Raw genomic sequence first — 22,466 nt, 5'->3', positions numbered from 1 at the left:
GCTTCATTGCAAAGACGAACAAAAGCTGCATCCGTTCAATGGATATCGTTTGACCGAAGAAAGTCCGACGACCGGCGCCCATTCCAAAAAAAAAAAAAATTGAATTTTTCTTGAACTTGTAGTCTGCTGCTCGGGGCTTGATCAGTGGATCAGTGATCACTCTATGCGATGTTCTTGCCATCGCTGTTGCTGGTACACTCGACCGTACAACGATTGCTTGGATGACTCAGTCAAAGCACCTCTTTGGTCATCTGACAGCCTCACCAAGTCTCTCGGCCTTGACTCCTTTTGTGACCTTGTCCTGTTGTCCAGCTTTGCCAAACCCACTCCCAGTCTCCCAGAGCCCCACAGTGCCTACCACTCGTCCACTCCCACTCCGCCCGGCTGCTCCCGTCCGAGCAGGGAGCAGCAGCAGGAGCGGGGCTCGCCCTCGGCGCTCGCCTCGCCGTCTTCCTGCGCGCGCGGTCGCAACCTTCCGCCGCGTCGGTTTCTGGTACTCCCCCCCCCCCCCCCCCCCCCCCCCTCCCTCCTGCACTAACACAAACTGCTTGGCCCCCATTGCCGCACCAATGCAGTTCTTGCATCGACGCGTGCACTGGCATTGCCATGCCAATGCACGCGAGGTGTTCGACGCATTGCCCCCGTGCAGGCCGCGCCGTATCGCTCCCGTTCTCCGTAGATCCTGACGCGTCCGTTCACGGCGATGATGTAGCACTAACGCTCGCATTGTATTCTGGTGTCTCTCTGCTCTTTGCAGGACTTGCCTCGGCGGGCGCACGATGGCGGACGCGACGCCACGCGCCAGGCAGCCGCCGTCGTGGGCGAACATCCCGCGGGACCTGGCCGGCATGGTGCTCCGCCTCCTCCCGGCCCGCGCGGACCGCGCCCGCTTCGCCGCCGTGTGCTCGCAGTGGCGCGCCGCCGCACGGCAGCTGCCCCTGCCCCCGCCGCTGCCGCTGCTCGCGCTCCCGGACGGCACCTTCTACAGCCTCCCCCACTGCCAGCGCTTCCGTTTCCCCGGCTTCGGCTGCGCCGGCTACAAGAGCGCCTGCTGCGGCAGGTGGCTCGTCTTCCCGCGCGACGACGGCTGCTTCTTGGTCGACCCCTTCGCCGGGGCCACCGTGGCGCTGCCTCCTCTGTCTCGCGTCCGGCTCCGGCCCCCTAATGCGACGGCTAAGTATGTTCAGCTTCCGGGGGTCAGTATGTTCTACCCTTACGCTACTTGGATGCATATCCAGGACCCGAAGAAGATGCCCGTGATAAATAAGATAATCATGTGCTCGCCAAACCTTGTCGCTGCATTCGCTGGCTCTACGCTCACTGGTGCTGGGCAAAACAGTCAGATTATAGTGTGCCAGCCAGGGGCTTCCTCATGGTCGGTACGCGCCAAGGACCCTTGCAAGTTGTTTGAAGATATGGCATTCTATCAGGGAAAGCTCTATGCCCTTGCTAATGACGAGAACCTCCTTATCGTCAGCATCAGCCAAGACCCAACCACCGGTGATCCACAGATCTCCCGATTTGGACAGGTCATCAGTGGCGATCCATGGTATTCGACCATTATGCCTGGTGACGCTACAGGCAAAAAGAAGCTCTACCTAGTTGAATCCAGTGGCTCATTGCTGATGGTACGCAGGAAGGTTTGCTGCAGACTGGAAGGCGAGACAGTTATGGCTGAACAGAGTGAGTTTGAGGTGTTCAAGGCTGACTTTGAGCACTCACGGTGGGTGAATGTGACAACGCTGGGCGATGATCAGATGCTTTTCCTTGGACGACCATGCTCTAGGGTTATGTCTGCGTCTCAGTATGGAATGCCAGGTGACCAAATCTTCTTCTTGGATGATGTTCTGGAGAATTATTGCAAGGAGTACTCCTTTGACGAGGAGACCACTTCTGTCAGTGTCTACAACATGAAAAGTGGCAAGGTCTCTTCCCCTCTGCCGATGGTCTGGAAGCATGAGATGATTCTTGCGACGTGGCTGTTCCCTTGGGACTAAGGTGAAGGTGCTGTTTCTAACCATTGCACGGTGATTAATTACTCCTCTATATGTTAACTTCATCAGTATTGGTGTAGCCTTGTATTGGTGTCTTGGCTACTTCTCTTTTGGGGAAATATGGTGGTCACTAGTCCCGTGCCTATGCAACCTGTGAAATTTATTGAACACTCTGTTATCTGACCATGGTTTGATCCATGAATGGTACCTGTAAGAACATTGGAGTTGACCATGAAATGCTCGTGTAGTGAACAGAATTGGATGAATCATGTGCTACCAATTGGGATTATCTACTTGTGATGTATGTATGCATCAGTGCTTCATTGTGCAGGTTGATTGCGTGTTTTTGATGCATGCATTGTAGGCTTAACAGTACTTGGGTTGGGTCCTATTCGGCCAAGCTCCAGCTTGATTGATGTTTATACCAGTAGTAACCTTGCAAGTAACGATGTGGCTGATTGGCGTGGTGACTGGTGTGGTGTATCCGTAGACTGTCCATCACATGTTAATCGCTGATGTTCTCCATATTTCACATTCCAGGATGCTTTTGTTTTTTAGCTTAAAAATCCTAGAGACCTAGACGTCTTCTTTGAGCCTTTTTTCTTTGGGTCATGTGTTGTTGCTCATGGAAGCTGATGCTTCTGTTCTTCTGCAAGCTAAGCTGGATAAGGCTCCGCCTCCACTGCTAGCAACGTTTTATTCCGTTTGATATTGATGCAACTGCATGTTTTTTTTGTTACACTTCACTTACATTTCTCAAAGGCATCTCCGTTTCTTTAAGATGTTGTCTCTTATTGAAGAAGAAATGCCCTTCAGAACCATCAAAACATTACTACATATATAATTAATGCAGGATGAACTTCGATGTGTTACAGAGCAGTGGAAACAGTGTAGGGCTCAACATCATGCGTTGAGTTCACTGTCTCAGTGTCCCATTTTCGGTTGATCATCTTCTAGACTTCTAGCTCTAAAGTCATCTGAACTAGCAAGATGGTCCGCGCAAATAACTTGGGTAGCTAGCTTTTTTATGCCAATATCTAGATGCCTTGTTTCAAAATAAATAGGCATAAATAATTGTATTTAGTCATGTAATGGTAGCAGGCCAATATATTATCATATAGTTATTGTCATATTGATGTATCTTTTTTAACATGAACTAAAGAGAAAAGGTAATACCTTAGATATAAATATATTTTTTATATTTATTGAAGCAACATAAAGATTTATACAGTCTTCACATGAATATAATTTTTTGTATTTCTTATTTGTGATTATATTTTTGTTTATAAGTTTTTGCTACAATTACAAAAATCATTATATTTAGTAGAATGTTCAATGTATACTATAGAAGTAATAATTAGAATTCAATTTTGAGTATAACCTTTTTAGTTGCTAGTACATCCAAATCTCCTTTCCTTCCTTTCTTCTCCAATCACCAGTTGCTACAGCCCATACATGCATGATCCCATCTTATGGCTGTTCCACCTTTTCCCATTATAAACTCTGCCCTTGGGTCAGTAAATACGTTGTTGTTGCTACCAAGCTTTATCCTTAGTCTTTATGCTCATCACCTCTCTCTTGTTTCTGCTCTGAAGAGCGTTGTTCACTACGTTGTGGTCACCAAAGGCACATCCTCAATTGTGACTTTTGTTCCCTCTTGTCAGACATTACACGCAGCATGCTATGGCGCGTAGGGCAAACATCAATTTCATTCACTATTGAATATGGTTATTTTGGAATTGCCACCTTGTGGTTGGTGTTGCGACACTCAAGTTGCTCCACCGGATCGTCCACTATGCTGCTGGATCCAACCACTATTCCATCTAATCGACACCCTCATGCTAGCATCCTGTGGCCCAATCGCAGGCAAAAACTACGAGTTTTGGACCGAGGGACAGACGGGTTGGTTGTATTTTTTTCTTCTCATTAGTCTAGCTACGGCTGTTAGCCTAGCCCTACTCGCTGGTGGAGGCAAAGGTTAGCAGCAAACAACACTATTGCATATATAGTACGTCCTCTCTTGCTCTCTCGAGGCACATAAAAAAATTTAACCGGTTGCAATGTGATTGTTTGATGGTCAAGGTCATCCTTCCTCAATGTGGACGCATGTCAACGGAGCTTGCTGCGATGATGGTGGTCGTTGATAACAATTGTAGAAGGGTTATCACGTACGGGTCATCACTGGCGGTTTGATCAAAACTCATGGTGATACATTTTCACTGTCTGGTTCGTAAGTAGCTAGGCGTAATGGAGGTTGAAACCGGTGGTGAAAATGTACATCACCGTCGGTTCCATCCATGAACCCGTGGTGAAAATTGGAATCGGTTTTCACCGTCGGTTCATGGTATAACCCGTTTGATAACCATAACACCTCTATATCTTATCCACATCCGTCCCCTTCTCTTCACCAGCCTCCCCCTCCTCCCTTCTATCTCCGCTTGCGTAACTCTCCCTCCCCACCTCTCTCTCGCCCCCTCCCCTCCCCCTCCACTCCATTTGCTGCCCTCTCCCTCCTCCATTTGGTCTCTCTCTCTCTCTCTCTCTCTCTCCATCCCTCCCTCCCTCCCTTCCTCCCTCCCTGCTCCAAGCTATTGCAGTGGGTGGCGGGCTCTGATAGCGTGGTAGGGCTCTAGTGATGCCTTTTTCATTTTTTAATAGGCTTTCGCTGGTTCATGGTCCAGCGGTGATGGAGCACTATCACTGCTGATCCAAATCGAATGGGAGGCCAAATCAACGGTGATATTGGGTTTAGAGCAGGCAGTGATATTGGGTTTAAGGTTGGCCGTGATAGGCCAGTCTGGAGTAGTGGATTGAAATGCTTGAGGCTAGCGCGGTGGTCTCATCATCGTGCAACCACTTAGCGAAGCTGGTCAGATATGTACCAAGTGTTCTCCTCCTCACACGTCCCAATGGCTATGGTGGCCGCTTCACTATAGTTGGTTCCAGTGTGGCCCTCTTTCATGGTGATTTTGTCGTCATGATCCTTCATACAATTCTTTCTCCTTATAATCTATTGCCAACACTATGGCTTTGCAATCTCGCACAAAGTAGCGATTTTGCATCTGTTGGTGTTGCACAAAGCTAGTCTGTGTTTGTGATGCAAGCTGCTCCTGCCTGCATCCGCACTTCCGTTGTTGGGTGTCTGGTTTATGCACTTTGCCCTTGACGGGGCATCACTTTATATCTGATCTTTCGTCTCACTATTGTTCCGTCTCATGGCCTTGAGATGCCAACTAAAGTCCATCGAAATGCCAAGTTTAGGCTCGTTGCAAAAACTACCTTGACTTAAAATTGGATGAGTTTTGGTCACACCATAAAAGTTACATACTTTAATTGAGAAAACACCAATTTCCAAACACTTTTTTTTGCATCCAATACTTTATATTATCAACATGAAGTTCATGGAAGATTCAAACATGTTTTGTTTCCATTCCATATGATGTTTTAAAGAAAATTTTCATGTTTTAGATTCCAAAATTACATAATTAATAATCACATTGATAGTAACTCTTTGATCGAATTAGTCTAAATGATTGGATCGTAATTAATTCTAACGGTGTATATTCTTTTTTATTCTTAACATTCCTTTTCTCTCTCCTTGATTTCAATTGTTCGATCAAATCTGGTCGGAATCCAGAATTGTTTTCCCTATATATCGCCTCTACTACCCCTGCATGCTGCAAGCAAATTAAGCAACTGGCTAGCCAATGATAGTGAATAAATATAGAATTGACTTTCATCCAGTATCTTAATAAATATATAAGCCAAGCAAAATTGGATTATCTAGCTACCATCGTCGAGCTCTTGCACGAAACTATCCATCATTACTGTCGACCTCATGGATGAAACCATCCGCCGACGATATCAAGTTCATGTATATGATACCATATTACACTACTCCCGTTGTGCTCATGGTGAGAGGCTCAATCCCCATGGCAAGGGCATTCATTCTAACAACAATTTACCTGTCCAAGGCGGTTGAATCTTTACCCGAGCAATACCACACCGACATAATTATCATCAACCTCATGGACGAAACCATCCACCGGTGCTATCGAGTTCGTTTATATGAAACCATATCACATTGCTCCCGTTGTGCTCGTGGTGAGGGGCTCAATCCCCATGGCGAGGACGTTGATTCTAACAACAATTTGTCTGTTCCAAGGTGATTGAATCTTTACCAGAGTAATACCATACCGATTGTGTCTTAGTAGCACCTTTAGATAAAATTGAATCTCTTATTTTATCTCGACCTCAAGGATCGAAACGACTTTTTTTTAGTTCAAACGTTGATTTTCTTCTTAATTCCTCGACCAAGCTGATGAGCCGATGAAGATGTTCTTCTCCGTCGCGGTGTCTATTGTAATAGTTTAGATTTTTTCAGTCTAGATTTCCTTTCATTTGTAGATATATTAGAATTTGCTCCAATTGACATATTGAATACGTGATAGTGAACCTTATAGTCATCCCAATAGGACTCCAAAAAACCAACGGACATGGCAATAGCAGTCCACAGTCCTATTGCCATATTGGGATTTCTTTTAAATTCCAAATTCAGCTATTTAATAATTGTATTTTGTATGGAATCTTTAGATTAATATAAAATGTTAGATCATTATAAAATCCAACATTGTACATTCTTTTTCTTTTTTAATTAACGTGGGAATTTTTAAACTCTCTCGGCGTAGCGGTGTGGCCCACGCAAATAGCACAGCTAGATACGTTATAATATGCATGAGTAATATTGGGTATTTTGTATAAAGTTATTGCTCCTAATTAATATAGTTAGTAATCATTGCAAATATACTATTCTTTATGGCATGGGTCTTTTGTCTAAAAGAAAATCCAGCCGTGCATATGCTTTTGGGTGATAATTGCCGTGCGTCTTTGGCCGAGTGACATGCTTCTTATTTTTTTAATTATTACTCCTATCATTTTAATGGTCGTTGTAGCATGTAGGAAAACACTGGGGAATAGTCCTCTTCCATCAGTATAGGCACGTATAGGGAGTATAAGATTTTGGTGCCATTGTTCACCAATTTAACATATCTGTAGTTAGCACTTGTTTATTCCTTCGATTGACGGTAAATGAACCATTTGTATATTTAATAAAGAAGGAAGGCAATAGAAGAACGATTGATGGTAAAGGAACAATCGACGGTAAATGGAAGAACAATTGTTGGTCCATGAGCAATTCAGCAACGATGACGATCTATTCCACATTCCAAATTCTCTGCTTGCTGGATCAATGGGGGCTTGCAACTGCGAGTTTCGACCGCACCCACGCTGAGCAAGCTCTAGAATCTGGCCTGGTCCTCTGCGCTTCTTTTCTAGGAACGCTGTGGGCTGAAAACTGAGCTTTCCTTCATGAAAATACCTACAAAAAGGTTCTTTTCGTTAAACCTATGATTTTCTCCTTTCTCCTTGTTGCTTCCATTTTAGTATGCTGACCGCTTGCAGCCGGTCGCTCGCGACGGCATCACTGACGTATGCCCGACACGTACGGCTACAATTCCTAGCGCCTCCTCTGCCGTCAAGCAGAGTGGCAGTTTTAGCTCGCATCTCACAGGCTTGCAGCTGCCTTCTCTAGCCAATAAATAGCTCATCCAGCCGTTGAGTCGAGGAGTATGAGTTCTTTCCTGTCCTCTGCCCTATGCGTCCGTCCAATCAGACGTTAATAACGCCAGCGTGTCGACCTCTACCTCGTCTTGAATGTACCTTCTTCCTCTTCTACTCCTCCCGACCAGCCAGTGACGTTTTTGCTTACCTGCTTGAACCAAAACGGATTGTCTCACCATGCGCCTGACCTCAATCATGTGGCCGCTGAATCTGTCAGCCTCCATTGCACGACATCTCCAATCGCCACCGGGCTTTTGGCCGCTCTAGGCTTCCTTATGTGGGCTTCTGTATGTGCAAGTTAGATCCTATTTTCAAAATTTTTATTCCAGATTTATTTATCTATTTATTAAATTATGTATGGATTTCTTTATTAATATAGACTGTTAGATCTTCATAAAATCTAACGGTGCAGGTTCTTTTCTTTTTTCGATTAACGTGGGAATTTCTAGATCCTCTCGACGAACGTGATGACTTCTTTTAACACTAGTGTATTAAGATAATAGATGATGGGTAATTGTTGAACAGGGCACTTCGGTCATTTGCCACCCTTTTCAAAATTTATGATGTTTTCAAGCTAAATATCCCTAGTTCAGTTTATCCAGGTCAAAGTTCAATTTTTTCTTTTATAAAAAATCTAGTTCAAAATACTATTCAAATTTTGTGTGTTTCTGACGTCTCAGTTCGTTTTATGATCTTTTTAGTTCATGAAGTGCCTCATACTTCTACTGTCAAGTGCCTCCCTGGCTTTTATCACCCGACGGCCTCACTTGTCCAGCACTCAAGCTCTCCCCAGTCCCCACACTCCACATTACAGAGCACCGGCGGCGTGGCTCGCCTCTCCAGTCTCCACCTGCCCGGTCGCCGCATAAAACTTGTGCCGCTGGCGGCGATCTCTGGTACGTTAACTGCCCCCGACCTCTCGCTTCTCCTTCTCGCTTCTCCTCGTCCTCGAACGCTTACTGCTTCATCCCTCCCTGTCATTCTGTCAAGTTCCATTCATGCCCTGAAGCCCTGTCTCGCCGTGTGCAGTGGGCAGTGCACGCGAGGTGCTCGACGTATTGCCTCTGGGCACAACGCGCCGTGATGATGCAACACTGACGCGCGCATGCTGTTCTCGTGTCTCTGCTGTTCTGTCGGATTTGACTCGGATTGTGCGCTGTTCAAGAGCAGCTCTACCATCTTCTGACGAGAACACTAAGGTACCACTCTATTGAATCACAAACCTTTTTGCAAAATGAGAATGAAGTGTCACCAAGTTTATTTCCTCCTTAGGTACCAAAAGTTACACGCATTATACATGCTATTTTTGTAAGACGATACCTCCCCTCTGTTGCATAGAGATCTAGCATGCTACAAAAGGTAAAGTTTATATAGGATAAAAACTACAATGCTCTCATTAGTTGCTAAAAGTTTTTTTAAGTACAAATAAGTTTGCGGTAAAACTAAATGTCAACGTGATATTGGTGACCCTCCTGTGACAGCATTGAGTAGTCTTGGCAGCGGTGGCATGTCGAGCTCAGAAAGGCCCTCAAGAACCTGCACCACCTCCGCCATGGTCGGTCGGGCAAGCTCATTTTCTTGAATGCACCAACATGCAACTTTGCAAACTCTTTCGACCTCCTCAAGGTTCACATCACCGTGCAAATCTGTATCCACCAGACTTGCAATCTCTCCATTGAGAAGCTTGCGTGCAGCTTGCATAGGAAAAAAGGTTGAATAATCACCATCCTTGAAGTACTCTGGACTTGAATTCCTCCTTCCTGATATGATTTCAAACAAAACCATCCCGTAGCTGTAAACATCAACTTTTGATGTAACAACTGTTCCAGCAATCCATTCAGGCGCTAGATATCCAATAGTTCCTCTCATTGTAGTCATTGCATGGCTAAATTCTCTCCCCAAGACCTTTGCCATTCCAAAATCTGCAATTTTGGGTACAAAAGATGCATCAAGAAGTATGTTCTCTGGCTTGATATCACAATGTATAATGCAATCCCGACAACTAGTGTGCAAGTAGGCTAGGCCTCTGGCAACTCCAATAGCTATTTGGTACCTGACATTCCAATCCAAACCTGTATCATCAGTCTTAAATAAATGCACATCAAGGGAGTGATTGGGCATGTATTCATACACAAGTAACCTCTTATCTCCCTCGCAACAAAATCCAATCAGTTTGACTAAATTGATGTGCTGGATGATTCCAACTGAATTCACTTCTGCTCTGAATTGCTTCTCTCCTTGATGGGCGCCATCCAGCCTTTTCACTGCCAAAGTAACTGAGTCGCTTAGGTACCCCTTGAATACAGAACCAAAACTGCCTCCCCCCAACTTTTCTGAGAAGTTTTTAGTTGCACGCTGCAATTCAACATATCGAAATGAAATGATCCCAATGCCACCCGGAGCATTTTTGAGTGTGCGAGTAAACCGCTTCCCTTTTCTCCTCCAAATTATCAGACCAAGGATGATCATCAGGATCAAAGCGGCAGTGCTAGCACCAACGCCAACACCAATGGCAGCACCAACACTAATTCCTTTCTTCTCCATGGCCACGCCTGGCAGCTCTTCTGCAGCAAGACGGATGTAAAGTATCTCCTGGTTTCCATCAGAAGAAGCATCAGATTGCTGTTTCACATCATACAACTTGCCATGCCAAACAGAGCAGCCTCCGTTCCCATAGGAATATGCAGTGCAAGAGCAGTTGCTCAAGCAAACCTGCGAGCAATCATCTCCACTTGTAGCAGCCTGCGCTTTGTTTGCATCATGGGGCAATCTAACACTTCGCATGGGGTAGAACTTATCCGTGAGACCTGTCTTGTTTCCATCTCTTGCACAGTCTAATGGAGTATTCCTCATGCACCCATCTCTTCTGTCCCCCAGATCCCAGTCCTTGAGTGATCTTATAGAGAAACCCTTCATGCAGCTGCAGATTGGATCTGCGTTGTCGTTGCAGGTTGCGAAAGGCCCACAGGTTGCGTAGACATCGCATTGAGCCACAGGCATCCTGTAATTTATCAGCCAGTCCTGTAAGCTGTCCAGCCATACACCCACCAGGCCTCGGCCAAAGGAATCTATTGCAGTGTGCACGATTGAAGTCTCATTACGCAGTGTGTATATGAAATAAGCTTCTTCTTCATTGTCGACAAACTTGAAAGTCGGCATGACGGCGCCTATCATCTCCGGCGCCAAGCCGAAGTAATTGCCGTTCCAGTCCCCACTGGACCAGTACTGGACGGTCGAGTTCCATAGGAGATGACCAACCCCATCGAAGTCTAGCTCCAGGGAGTACAAGCCAGGAGCCTGATCAACCAAATTCTTCCTCGAAACAAGGCGGCGGTTCAGGCCGGTGACCTTGTTCCAGCCGATCTTGGCGCCGGCGAAGAGGGTGTCCGTCGGGTAGTCGAAGCTCTGCCAGAAGATCTCGGAAGAGTTCGAGGAGCTCCGGAGGACGAGGTTGCCGTCGTTGAGGAGCACGGCGACGGTGCTGTTGGTCGTGGTGTTGGCGCGGGTGGACCAGATGACGGCGGACCTGTTGGCCCGATCCAGGATGACCAGGTTCCCGTCGCCGGAGATGGCGAGCTTCGGCGAGGCCGGGTCGACGACGGGGCTCTCGCCATTGGCGCTCCAGAGCGGGGTCAGCTTGAGCTTGGGGACCTTGTTGAACCATATGCCGAGGTATGTGTTGGGGGACTTACTGTCGCTCTTGAAGAAGCCGAGCGCGAACTTGCTGTTGTTGGAGACGAGCTTGCCGCCGGCGAGCCCATTGCCGGGGGACACCGTATCCGTGGTGGCGGCGGAGCACGATGGCGCGTGCGGGCATTGGCAGAGGAGGAGTCCGAGGAGGAGGACGTGAGGAAGATGCATGATGGTGGTGAGCCGAGGAATGAGCAGGCAGGTGTGTGTGTGTGTGTGTGTGTGTGGGTGGGTGGGTGGGTGGGGTGGGGGAGTGGGTTTGTAGCGTGGGGGAGGAATCAAACGGGTACGGCTGTTTAGACATGGGCATGGCGCCAGCGCCACTGAGATGAGTCCAGCTCGCCCGTCAACGCGATGCACTGGTGGGCTGTGGGGCCCTGTGGGTGCATGTCCCAATCAGCCAGTGCCAACAAAATACTTATCTTTGTCTGATGTGCTGAACAACTTCGAGGAATATGATAGCTTATCTGAGCTGAATATTGTCTTTGATGAGATGAGGCAAACCTCAACGCTTGGGGAGCAAGAAAGGCTGCTTGTTTGTTTACAAGAGGAGTCGGCGTCCACGGAGACTACAGCATTATATAATTTTAAGAGAACTTTTATGATCGGGTAAACTCTAGTTTTTAATCCGTTTGGCAGGGCTTATTTTGACTTCGGCTTTACCTATTTTGCTCAAAACGAGGTACTATATGTGGAGTCGTTTTTGGAGTCGTTTTTGTAAGTCGAGATTAAAATGAACTAGAACATCAGGTGAAGCCACTATTTTTAACTTCACTGACTTTAACTTCACCGGTGAAACCGTTCAAAACCTGGTAATCTCCGATCCCCTCGGTACGATGGTCTCCGTTGGAGCCTCTTTCGATCGATATATGTCGTTGGTGGGGCAATTTATAATCGTTCCGAAAAAAAGAAAGAAAGAATGGCTGAGAAACATTCCGAAGGCACTGTTTGAAATATCGAGAAACGATATCCATTCAGGACACAGTTTATAATCCTTCGAAACAAAAAGGGAGAAAGAATGGTTGAGAAACATTTCGAAGGCATTGTTTGAAAGATGGAGAAATGACGTACGTCGTCCATTCAGGGACGTAGACTCTACATACCCAAAGTCTTCACCCATACTTCCAAAGAGAGGGCATATTTTTTTTTACAGTGGCAGGCAGTAGCCTCACGACCGGATCTCGAAAGAGAACTCTTACAAAACCGCCCTCGCAAGTTGAAACACAGGATCCTTCCAAATTAATCTGCGGTACGCTGACCGCAGATTTGGATCACTCTCTTGCGTGCTGGTCAGCTGAGGATGGGCCGGCCAGTAGCGTAGCCGCAATCGGAGACCCCTTTCGCACGGACATGCACAACTCAAGACAAAGGTTTGCGAGTGAGTCAAAGAAAACACGAACCCATGCATGAAGTTGGCACCCGGTGTACGCCCATGCTGTGCGAGTTGCGAGAGGTCAGTGCCCTCGGAGTCGTCGCAGCTACTGTAGCCCTCGCTTCCGTACGGGAGGCAGCGCGCCCCCCGTGAAGAGGACGCGGTGTCCGTAGAGGAAATAGTTGCAGCATGCGCAGTTCTAGGATCGACATCCTTGACTGATGCATGAAGGAAAAAAAGACTGAAGGCGGTGTTTGGCGGGGATGGATTAAATTTTAGCTCATATCACATCGGATGTTTGACATTAATTAGAAGTATTAAACATAATCTAATTACAAAACTAATTGCACAACCCCTAGGCTAAATCGCGAGACGAATCTATTAAGCCTAATTAGTCCATGATTTGATAATGTAGTGCTACAGTAACCATTCGCTAATGATGGATTAATTAGGCTTAATAGATTCGTCTCGCGATTTAGCCCAGGGGTTCTGCTATTAGTTTTATAATTAACTCATATTTAATCCTCCTAATTAGCATCCGAACGTGTGATGTGACAGGGTTAAAGTTTAGCCCCTGACATCCAAACGCCCCCGGGCTAAACTTTAGCTCCTGTCACATCGAATGTTTGGATACTAATTAGGAGTATTAAACATAGGCTAATTACAAAACCAATTTCACAACCCCTATGCTAAATCACGAGATGAATCTATTAAGCCTAATTAGTCCGTGATTTGATAATATGGTGTTACAGTAAACATTCGCTAATGATGAATTAATTAGGTTTAATAGATTCATCTTGCGATTTAGCATAGGGTTCTGTAATTAGTTTTGTAATTAGCTCATGTTTAGCCCTTCTAATTAGCATCCGAATATCCGATATGATACGAACTAAACTTTAGCTTCAGGATCCAAACACCCCAAGAGTCAAGAACGGGCGCGGCGGATGGGGAGAAATTAATAAATGGTTTCACGCAGAAATGGGGAACGAATGCGACGGCCGGCGGGAGTAGTCAAAAAAGAACGCGAGCACATGCCATCGCAGCATGACGCTCGGTGCGCGGGCGGCGCTGTGCGAGAGCGAGAGGCTCGTTGACCTGTCCCTGCCCTCGAGAGTCGTCGTCGTCGTTCCGGCCTGTCCAAGTCGTCGCTCGCTCTCGTCAAGGGATCCTAGGAGCTTCCGTACGGGAGGCCGCACAGCGCCCCGGCCCGTGAAGACGGCGCATGCAGTGGCGGGCAGCCTGGCTGTAGAGGAAATGGCGCGTAAAAGGGATTCGCGGGCGGATTCGGCGCGTCGGGCTTTGGGTGGACGACGACGACGGAGGAAGAAGAGCAAAGGAGATTAGCGCTTAATTAGCTGGCCGCCGCGCCGGTCTTCCTGGCGGGACGCGCGCGAAGATCACGCAGCATCTGTCCATCTGACAGCCTGTCACGCGTCATCCGTGTGGATGTGCGCCGGCCCGTGCCGTGCCAGAGTGGCAAGCCGGTTGCGCTAATGCAATGCATATGGGTATGGCACGACACTCTGTGTGGACGTATAAGGGATGAAAACGAAGAGCGTACCACTCGTCCCGCCTGCATCCGCTTTGTAAGGCTAATTCCAATGGAGAGTTTCATTTTGATGTTTTCAAGATAGCCACATAAGTAACATGAAAATAAAATTGTGTTTGAAACTACCTCTACAATGTAAAATTTCATGGTGTAGTTTCATATGCACTACATGCAAGACACAAACTGTGTTGATAACTGTGCATATATGGTTTCATCTAGATGAAACCCCTCTTACCTCTCTCCTCATTAACTCACTGCCACATCATCAAAAATGCTAACATGGCACCCTAATTAATGTGCATGAAACCTCTATGAAACCTGCACTGGGATTAGTCTAAGTTTTATACGGGAGTTTCATGAAAAGTTTTATAGGTATTAAATTTCATACCACATTATTAATTTTGCTGATTTGGTAAGGTTTTATGAGGAGAGAGAATGAGGAGTTTCATCATATTTCATCCCATGACACTCAACAGGTACATCTATCTAATTCCCAATCTTGATGACAGTTCAATGAAATTGTGCATTGAGACTAGTCCAACCAGGAATAGGGCAAGAACGGGGATAGGTCGAGGTGATCAGGATTCAGTGGGAACATATTTGAAATGCCTATATTCATCTTATTTTACTTGCCAGAAAAGGCCGAAAACTGACCCTGCCACGGCGCAAGGTCAATATGGACTAGCTATGACCTAAGCCCAAGAACTAGCTTCACCAAACCACACCACCCAGTCGCCCAGTCCAAGGGGCTGACCAGCTTAGCTACCCGGCCTTGGCAGGACAACAGTTCTCGGAGCTCGTGGGTGTGTGCAGATTGATTTTCTTTCCTCAGGCTCAAGCTATTTGCGATGGTGGCATCAGCAAGGGCTAAGCATGGTATTTTTGTTGTGAATGAACTCCTCTAGTGAGGAGCGCCACCAGTCCCAATGAGTTGCCTCAGTTGGAATTGTCGCGGACTCGGCAACGCCGTGACAATTAAGGAACTTCGCAAGCTGGCGAAGGATGTTGCCCTATCGATGGTCTATGTTCTTGAGACTCAGGTGCACAAGATATGGGTGGAAGGACTGAAGCAGACTCTTGGTTTTGATAATTCTTTTGCTGTCAGTAGTTCGGGCCGCAGTGGCGGATTATATATTTTTTGGAATAATAATATAAGTGTGACTTTGCTGCCTTACTCTCAGTACCACATTGATGCATTAGTCCAGGAAGGGGATGGTGACCAGTGGCGTTTGACTTGTGTTTACAGGGAGGCACAAACAAACGAGAGGCACAAGATGTGGGATATGTTGAAACATATCAAGTCATCATTGCACCTCCCATGGTTGTGTATTGGTGATTTCAATGAAGTGTTACATTGAACAGAACACGTGGGCATACAGGAGAGAAGTCATGCTCAAATTGCCGAATTCCGTGAGATGGTGGATGTATGTGGCCTAAATGACTTAGGTTATGAAGGCCATAGTTGGACGTATGGAAAGAAGGTAGATGGGGGCTCCTATTGTGGGGTGCGCTGGATCGCGCTCTGGCAACCCCGGACTGGAGCATACGTTCCCTTTGGTGAAGTGCAAGCATATGTCGGCAGCCGCCTCGAATCATGTGTTGATCTTGCTAAGCTGGAGGATGGAGGAGCCACGGCCTCAAGGAAAGAAACAATTCAGGTATGAAATTATGTGGGAATCCCATGCTAAGTTCTCTAACTCTCTGCTTGAGTCATGGCATAAGGAGAACGAGGCAACGACCTGTGGGAATTGCATAGCAAACTGAAGAAAGTTTCTAGCCACCTTGTGATGTGAGACAGGAACACATTTGGGCATGTATGCAGGGAGTTGCACGGGCTGAAACAAGAGCTAGAGCGGCTACAGTATGACCCGCAGAGGACGAGTCCAACTCATGTGGAGCTTAAGATTAACAAGAAAATTTTGGAACTGAACCATAGAGAAGAAATAATATGGAGGCAACGTTCCAGAATTATGTGGCTTTTTGCAGGTGACATGAATTCTAGGTTTTTTTCATATCCAAGCTAACAGAAGGAGGAGGAGAAGCAAGATTACAAGGTTGAAAAAACCAGATGGACAGGTGATAGAAAATGTCCAGGAGATGAGCGATCTAGCAACTAGCTTCTACAAGGAGTTGTATACTTCTAAGGGACCAATAACATGGAGGCAGTGTTGAGTACAGTCCCAACAAAGGTTATTGCAGTAATGAACAATAACTTACTTGCAGCCTTTTCAGAGAAGGAAGTCAAAGAAGCTTTGTTTTACATGTTTCCGACAATGTCCCCGGGACCTGACGGTTTTCCAGCACACTTCTTCCAGCGACATTGAGACTTATGTGGAACTGAAGTTACCTCAATAGTGTTGAGGATTTTGAGAGGGGAGGAGGACGCTACATCAATAAACAATAATTTTATTGTTCTAATCCCCAAGGTGGCAGATCCAGAGGAGTTGGGCCAGTTTAGGCCTATAAGCCTTTGTAACGTTCTATATAAGATCGCCTCGAAAGTTGTTGTAAATAGGCTGAAGCAAATGTTGCCTGAGGTTATATCAGAAGATCAGTCTGCATTTGTACCTGGGCGTCTTATTACAAACAACATAATATTGGTATATGAATGTCTGCATTTCAAGAAGCGGAAAAGGCCTTGTGAATCGAGATGTTGTGCTCCGAAGTTGGACATGAGGAGATGTTGTGCTCTGAAGTTGGACATGAGGAAAGCTTATGACCGAGTTGAGTGGGATTATCTGTGAGCGATCATGCTTCGATTGAGCTTCCACCAATGTTGGGTTGAGATAGTGATGCGCCTGGTAACTACTGTCTCTTTTTCAGCTCTTTTTAATGGTGATAGACTTGATAATTTTAAACCGTCGACAGGTATCCGACAAGGAGATCCTATCTCTCCCTATCTATTTTTGTTGGCAGCAGAGGGCCTTTCGTGCCTGCTAAAAGCTAGGAATCAATCGTCCGTACTCAATGGGATTAAAGTGGCGCCATCGGCTCCGGTGGTGTCTCACTCACTCTTCGCAGACGACAGCCTACTATTTTTCAGAGCTAATAGGAAAAGTGCAGAGGAGATGAAGGAGGTACCCAATATTTACTGTCAAGCTTGTGGACAGAGGATTAATATGGACAAGTCCTCGATTCATTTTACGAAGGGCTGCAGACTGTCTATTCGTGAGGTGATCAAGAGAGCACTTGATGTCCATAATGAATCTCTGAGTGAAAAATACCTGAGCATGCTGACAGACGTGGGTGTTTCCACTAACGGGGCTTTCAAATATATTAAAGATCATGGGTGGAAAATGGTCCAGGGCTGGCTGGAGCAGTGCTTTTCGTCATGTGGCAAGGAAGTACTGATTAAATCAGTTGCGCAGGCTATACCTACTTATTCGATGTACTGCTTTAAGCTTCTTATATGTTTATGCCATCAATGGTTTATTGAGGAACTTCTGGTGGCGTAGCAAGGATGAAAAAAGGAGAACATGTTGGGTTGCTTAGGATGAGATGATCAAACCAAAGTGCAACATTAATTAGGAGGATTAATTAGGAGGATCGGAATCGGAGAATCAACACATATATGGAATATAAATTGGATTCTAGGAGCAAATTATCTTTGCTCCATTAGAATGGACTTGACAGATTCTCCGCATTAGCAAGCTGGTAGATCACACGACGGCCTCATGGGACGTTCAAAAGCTTCATGTTGTTTTCTATCCGTTTGATGTTGACGCGATTCTGAATATACCCCTCTGCACTTAGAAATAAGGGGATTTCTAGGCTTGGCATCATGAAAAGAGGGGTATTTTCTCAGTTCATTCAGCTTACAGGATGTTGGTTGTAAACAAAGAATGAGCTATAGCGTATCTAGAGAATAATACTGGGAGATCAGATTTAAGGTCTGAGAAAAATAAATGGAAGTCGCTATAGCAAGTTAAGGTACCATCAAAGATACATGTGTTCTTGTGGAGACTTGCTTATCACTCCTTACCGTCAAGTGATGTATTGCATCATAGGAACATGGCTACTCGAAGCACCTGTTCGATCTGTGGTATGCCTGATTCTTGGAAGCACTCATTGATAGAGTGCAAGATGGCGAAATGTGTGTGGATTCTGGAACGCGAGGAAATTAAACGGCTGATGAGTAAAACTCAAGAGACTGAGCCTAGGGGATGGTTAGTGGCTATCATCAGCCTGCTAAAGCATGAGGATTTGACGAGGATGGTGGTCACTCTTTGGGCCATCTGGTATGCTCGCAGGAAGGCGATCCACGAGAGCTTTTTTCAGAATCCTTTATCTACTCACTGTTTTGTGAACAATTTTATAGCTGACCTAGAGATGATCAAAATAGTGCATGCGGCGTCGGTGAGACGTACCCAAGGTGTGCCACCTCGGTAGATCCGTCCACCATCGGGCCTTGTTAAAATCAATGTCGATGCAGCCACTTCGAAGAATTCAAGAAAGGTAGTGGCAGTATCATTGCTAGGGATGCTGCAGGAAACTTTCTGGAAGCCCATGGACTCCTAGATGCAGAGATCGTCGAGGCTATTGCGTGCAGGGAAGACCTGGCGTTGGCGAGTGACCTCATGGTTCAACACTTCATGCTAGCCTCGAACAATATTAATGTGATCAAAGGAATCAAGGAGGGAGTGGCCGCTCATGACCATATCATCAGGGAGATAAAGGCTACAACAGTACATTTTGGTATTGCTGATTTTGTTCATGAAACAGGTGCTCCAATATGAATGCTCACACCATCACAAGAAATGCTATATATGCTGAGTTTGGTAGGCAAGTTTGGCTGTTAAATCTGCCTTAAGATATTTGTAACAAGTCCCTAAAAACAAAGTCCACACTCGCAGTCTCGCAGACGCTCCCACTCCCAGTGACCCAGTCCCATACACCACGCTTCCACCGGAGCAGGAGCAGCAGCGTCGCTCTTGCTTCTGCACCTGCGCGGCAGCCGCCAGATCAACCTTCCGCCTGGTGCTCCGCCTCCTCCCGGCCTACGCTGACCGCGCCCGCTTCACGGCCGTGTGCCCGCAGTGGCGCGCCGCAGCGCGGCAGCTCCCCCTGCCCCCGCCACTGCCGCTGCTCGCGTTCCCGGACGGCACCTTCTACAGCCTCCCCTGCGGCGAGCCGTTCCGTTTCCCAGGCTTTGGCCGCGCCGGCTACAGGGGCGTCGCCTGTGGCAGGTGGCTCGTCTTCCCGCGAGACAATCAGACAACGGCTGCTTCTTGGTCGACCCCTTCACCGGGGCTACCGTGACGCTACCTGCTCTGTCTCGCATCCGGCTCCGTCCCCCAAATGCAGCTGTCAAGTATGCTGAGTGTGAGGATCATACTTCACGCATTGGCTTCATATGGATGGATATGAAGTTCTCGGAGAAGTTGGCACTAGTAAATAAAGATAGCCGTGTGCTCTTCAAACCTTGTCGCCGCATTCTTTGGCAGCACCTACATGAAGGGTGGTGGTGATAGCAGTCAGATTCTAGTTTGCCAGCCAGGGGGTTCCTCATGGTCAGTACGCGCGAATGATCAGTGTAAGCAGTTTCAAGACATGGCATTCTATCAGGGAAAGCTCTACGCTCTTGCTTATGACGAGAACCTCCATATCGTCAACATCAGTCAAGACCCAAGCACCGGCGACCCGCAGGTTGCTCGAGTCAGACAGGTCATCAAGGGTGATCCTGACCCTTTGTTGGAAGCTTGGTGGCCGGACGACACTACGGGTGTAAAGAAGCTCTACCTAGTCGAATCGGGTGGCACATTGCTGATGGTACACAGGAAGATTTGCTGTAGAATTTCAGACAGCATGATCGTGGCTGGACAGAACAAGTTTGAGGTATTCAAGGCTGACATCCAGCACTCACGGTGGGTGAGTGTGACAACCTTGGGGGATGACCAAATGCTGTTCCTTGGACGGCAGTGCTCCAGGGTTGTGTCCGCATCTCAGTACGGGATGTCGAGCGACCAAATCTTCTTCTTGGACGATGAAATGGAGAATGCCACGCAATGCTACTTTGATGAGGAGAGCACTTCTGTCGGTGTCTACAACATGAGAACCGGTGAGGTCTCCTCCCCTCTGCCGTTGGTCTGGAAGCACGAGGTGCTTCTCGCGACATGGCTTTTCCCTTGAGACTGAAGTCAAGGCTTCGCTATGCAGTCTTGGCAGTGGATCACTAGTTTTCGGATCATGTTAAGGTGGTTACTCCTACGCAAGGTGTTAACTGCATCAGCATCTGTGTGAACTTTGTGTGTTTGCTCCCTCTCTGTTTTTGGGCAAACTGTGAAATGCTCACGGTATCAGTACCGGTACTTGGCCATCTAACCGTAGTTCACCACGCATAGTATTCGCAAGGACCTTGGAGTTTGTTCGTCCAATGCTCATGTTATGAACTAAAATTGTGATGCATCTTGTTCTTCCAGCTGTACTTTAGTTAACTTGTGATGCGTGTATGTGTCAGTTGTTCAATGTGAAGGTTGATTGCGAGCTTTGAGATGCATACGTTCCTTAATTACAGGAAGTGCTCCAGATTACAGCTGGAGTTTCTTTAACAGTGGTGCTGAAAAAAAAATCACTTGGGCCACGCAAGCTCCGTAGGCCCATCAGGCCCCCAGTGAGCGGTTCGAGCCCTTTTGCAGTTCCACAGCCTGCAGCCGGTAACGAGACCGGAGGTGAGGTCGGCGGCGGCATTTGCCCGGGACACGCCAGCACCACCATCGAGAGCCAGCGATCTGAACTGGTAACCAAGGAGCACAATCCTTGATCCCTTCTCTAGTATGATTCTTTTCTTTGATTTCTTACTCCTCCGTCACTTCATGTCATCGTGTGTGTCTGGCTGAGCCTTTCTTTCTCTTCTCCGGAGGTTTTTCCTTGCCTTACGGTTGGACCGATAAGGGCGCCGCCATTCGTTTGGGCACCGTGCTCTAAACCGATTATGCAAAAGATCACAAAACCATGTCTATTTAGTCAAGATGCTCAACTCAAGATCTTCTGGTTGTTGTTTGGCTGAATCTGGTTTAGTTTTTTGCATTAGTCGGTAGAAAGCATGAAGAAATGCTATTACAAGTCTTTCTATTATTTTTGGGAAATTAATTCTTAGGTGGCCTTATCATTATTATCTGATTATGCGAAAGATCACAGAAAATATAATGTCGTAATTTAGTTTTCATAAACATGAGTAAACTAAGCTCATCTGGGGATATTTGTTCTGGCAGATTGATGGAATGCTTTTTTTTAAAAAAAAATGGTTTGGTTGGGCGTCCTTTTTTACTTGGTTTTGTTCTTGTATTTCCTAGAAGATATGGGATGACATTCGATTATTCGGCCTAATAAATTCGTAATTGGTTGCCAAAAAATCCTTTAACACAAGAAGGGAAATTTGAATACTATAGATATCACAATCTCCTCCCACATATAAAAGCATCCAGAAAAAACAGTAACTTCACTTGCATAGCGTGGGAAGACCTATAACTAATAACCTAGGGGCAGGGGTAACTGGAATTAAAAGGGAAAAGAAAAAGAAACCTGAATGGGGCAGTATCATCCCATGTCTTGTCATATATTCCTAAGTCCTGATTATTGTGATGCAATTTACAAACATGCAAAGTGTCTCCCTGTTTTGTTCTTATTTATAAGATACCCCTTTCTTGCGCTTTTGTTTAGCAGGTTGCTTTCAACAGCATGGCACATAAAGCACATGAACAATCATGGTAGGACCTCCCATTAGAGCTCAACATCCTCACCTGCCACCCATCCGACACTGCTCGCATCAGATTCACTGATGTAGGCCGCTGGCCGCAAATGGTGCGTCTCCGCAAAGCAACATTGAGGTTTCACTTACAAGTGGATGATCAGGTACTGTTTCTGGGGCAAGTGATGACTGATGACACCTATGGTGGCACCTTCTTCAGATTACCACACACTGAATCCTTCCAGGTCCCCAACAGTGCCAACTTCCACAGCTTCTGCGGTGAGTGGCTTGTCTTGGCACCTGCACTTTGGTGACACTTCAATTCCTCGAAGGTCAACTTGGCGCCCCCTGACCTGTGTCATTAGTAGTCATTACTGCCACATTGAGGAGGCTGATGAAGTTATTAATGGCCAAAGTATACACTACTCCTATTGAATTTACATGAGCCATGGAACAGTCACCTTGCCACAGCCAGGGAAGAAGGCGCCAGCAACATGCCTTTTTCCTCTGGGCTGAGATCAACCTGTTCCAATCGGTGCAGAACATCACAAGTAA

General features: G+C 46.6%; 2 protein-coding genes and 1 pseudogene across 2 annotated transcripts; 2 read left to right on the top strand and 1 right to left on the bottom strand.

Moving 5' to 3' along the window:
• Positions 1-302: 302 nt before the first annotated feature.
• Positions 303-2,260, top strand: LOC117842774 (F-box protein At2g26160). Its single transcript, XM_034723286.2, has 2 exons — positions 303-493; positions 758-2,260. Exon 2 carries the CDS (start codon positions 780-782, stop codon positions 1,995-1,997), a length of 1,218 nt encoding a protein of 405 aa, XP_034579177.1. The 5' UTR covers positions 303-493; positions 758-779; the 3' UTR covers positions 1,998-2,260.
• A 6,588-nt stretch (positions 2,261-8,848) lies between these two features.
• On the bottom strand, positions 8,849-11,536 carry LOC117842196 (G-type lectin S-receptor-like serine/threonine-protein kinase At2g19130). The gene has a single exon (XM_034722566.1). It carries the CDS (start codon positions 11,472-11,474, stop codon positions 9,063-9,065), a length of 2,412 nt encoding a protein of 803 aa, XP_034578457.1. The 5' UTR covers positions 11,475-11,536; the 3' UTR covers positions 8,849-9,062.
• Positions 11,537-15,240: 3,704 nt separating this feature from the next.
• Positions 15,241-20,673, top strand: LOC140221943 (uncharacterized; annotated as a pseudogene).
• The last annotated feature ends 1,793 nt before the right edge of the window (positions 20,674-22,466 follow it).

Source organism: Setaria viridis, chromosome 2 (genome assembly GCF_005286985.2).
Source record: "Setaria viridis chromosome 2, Setaria_viridis_v4.0, whole genome shotgun sequence".
Lineage (NCBI taxonomy): Eukaryota > Viridiplantae > Streptophyta > Magnoliopsida > Poales > Poaceae > Setaria > Setaria viridis.
Note: the sequence above shows the minus strand (reverse complement) of the source record. Positions and strands in the feature narration are given on the sequence as shown.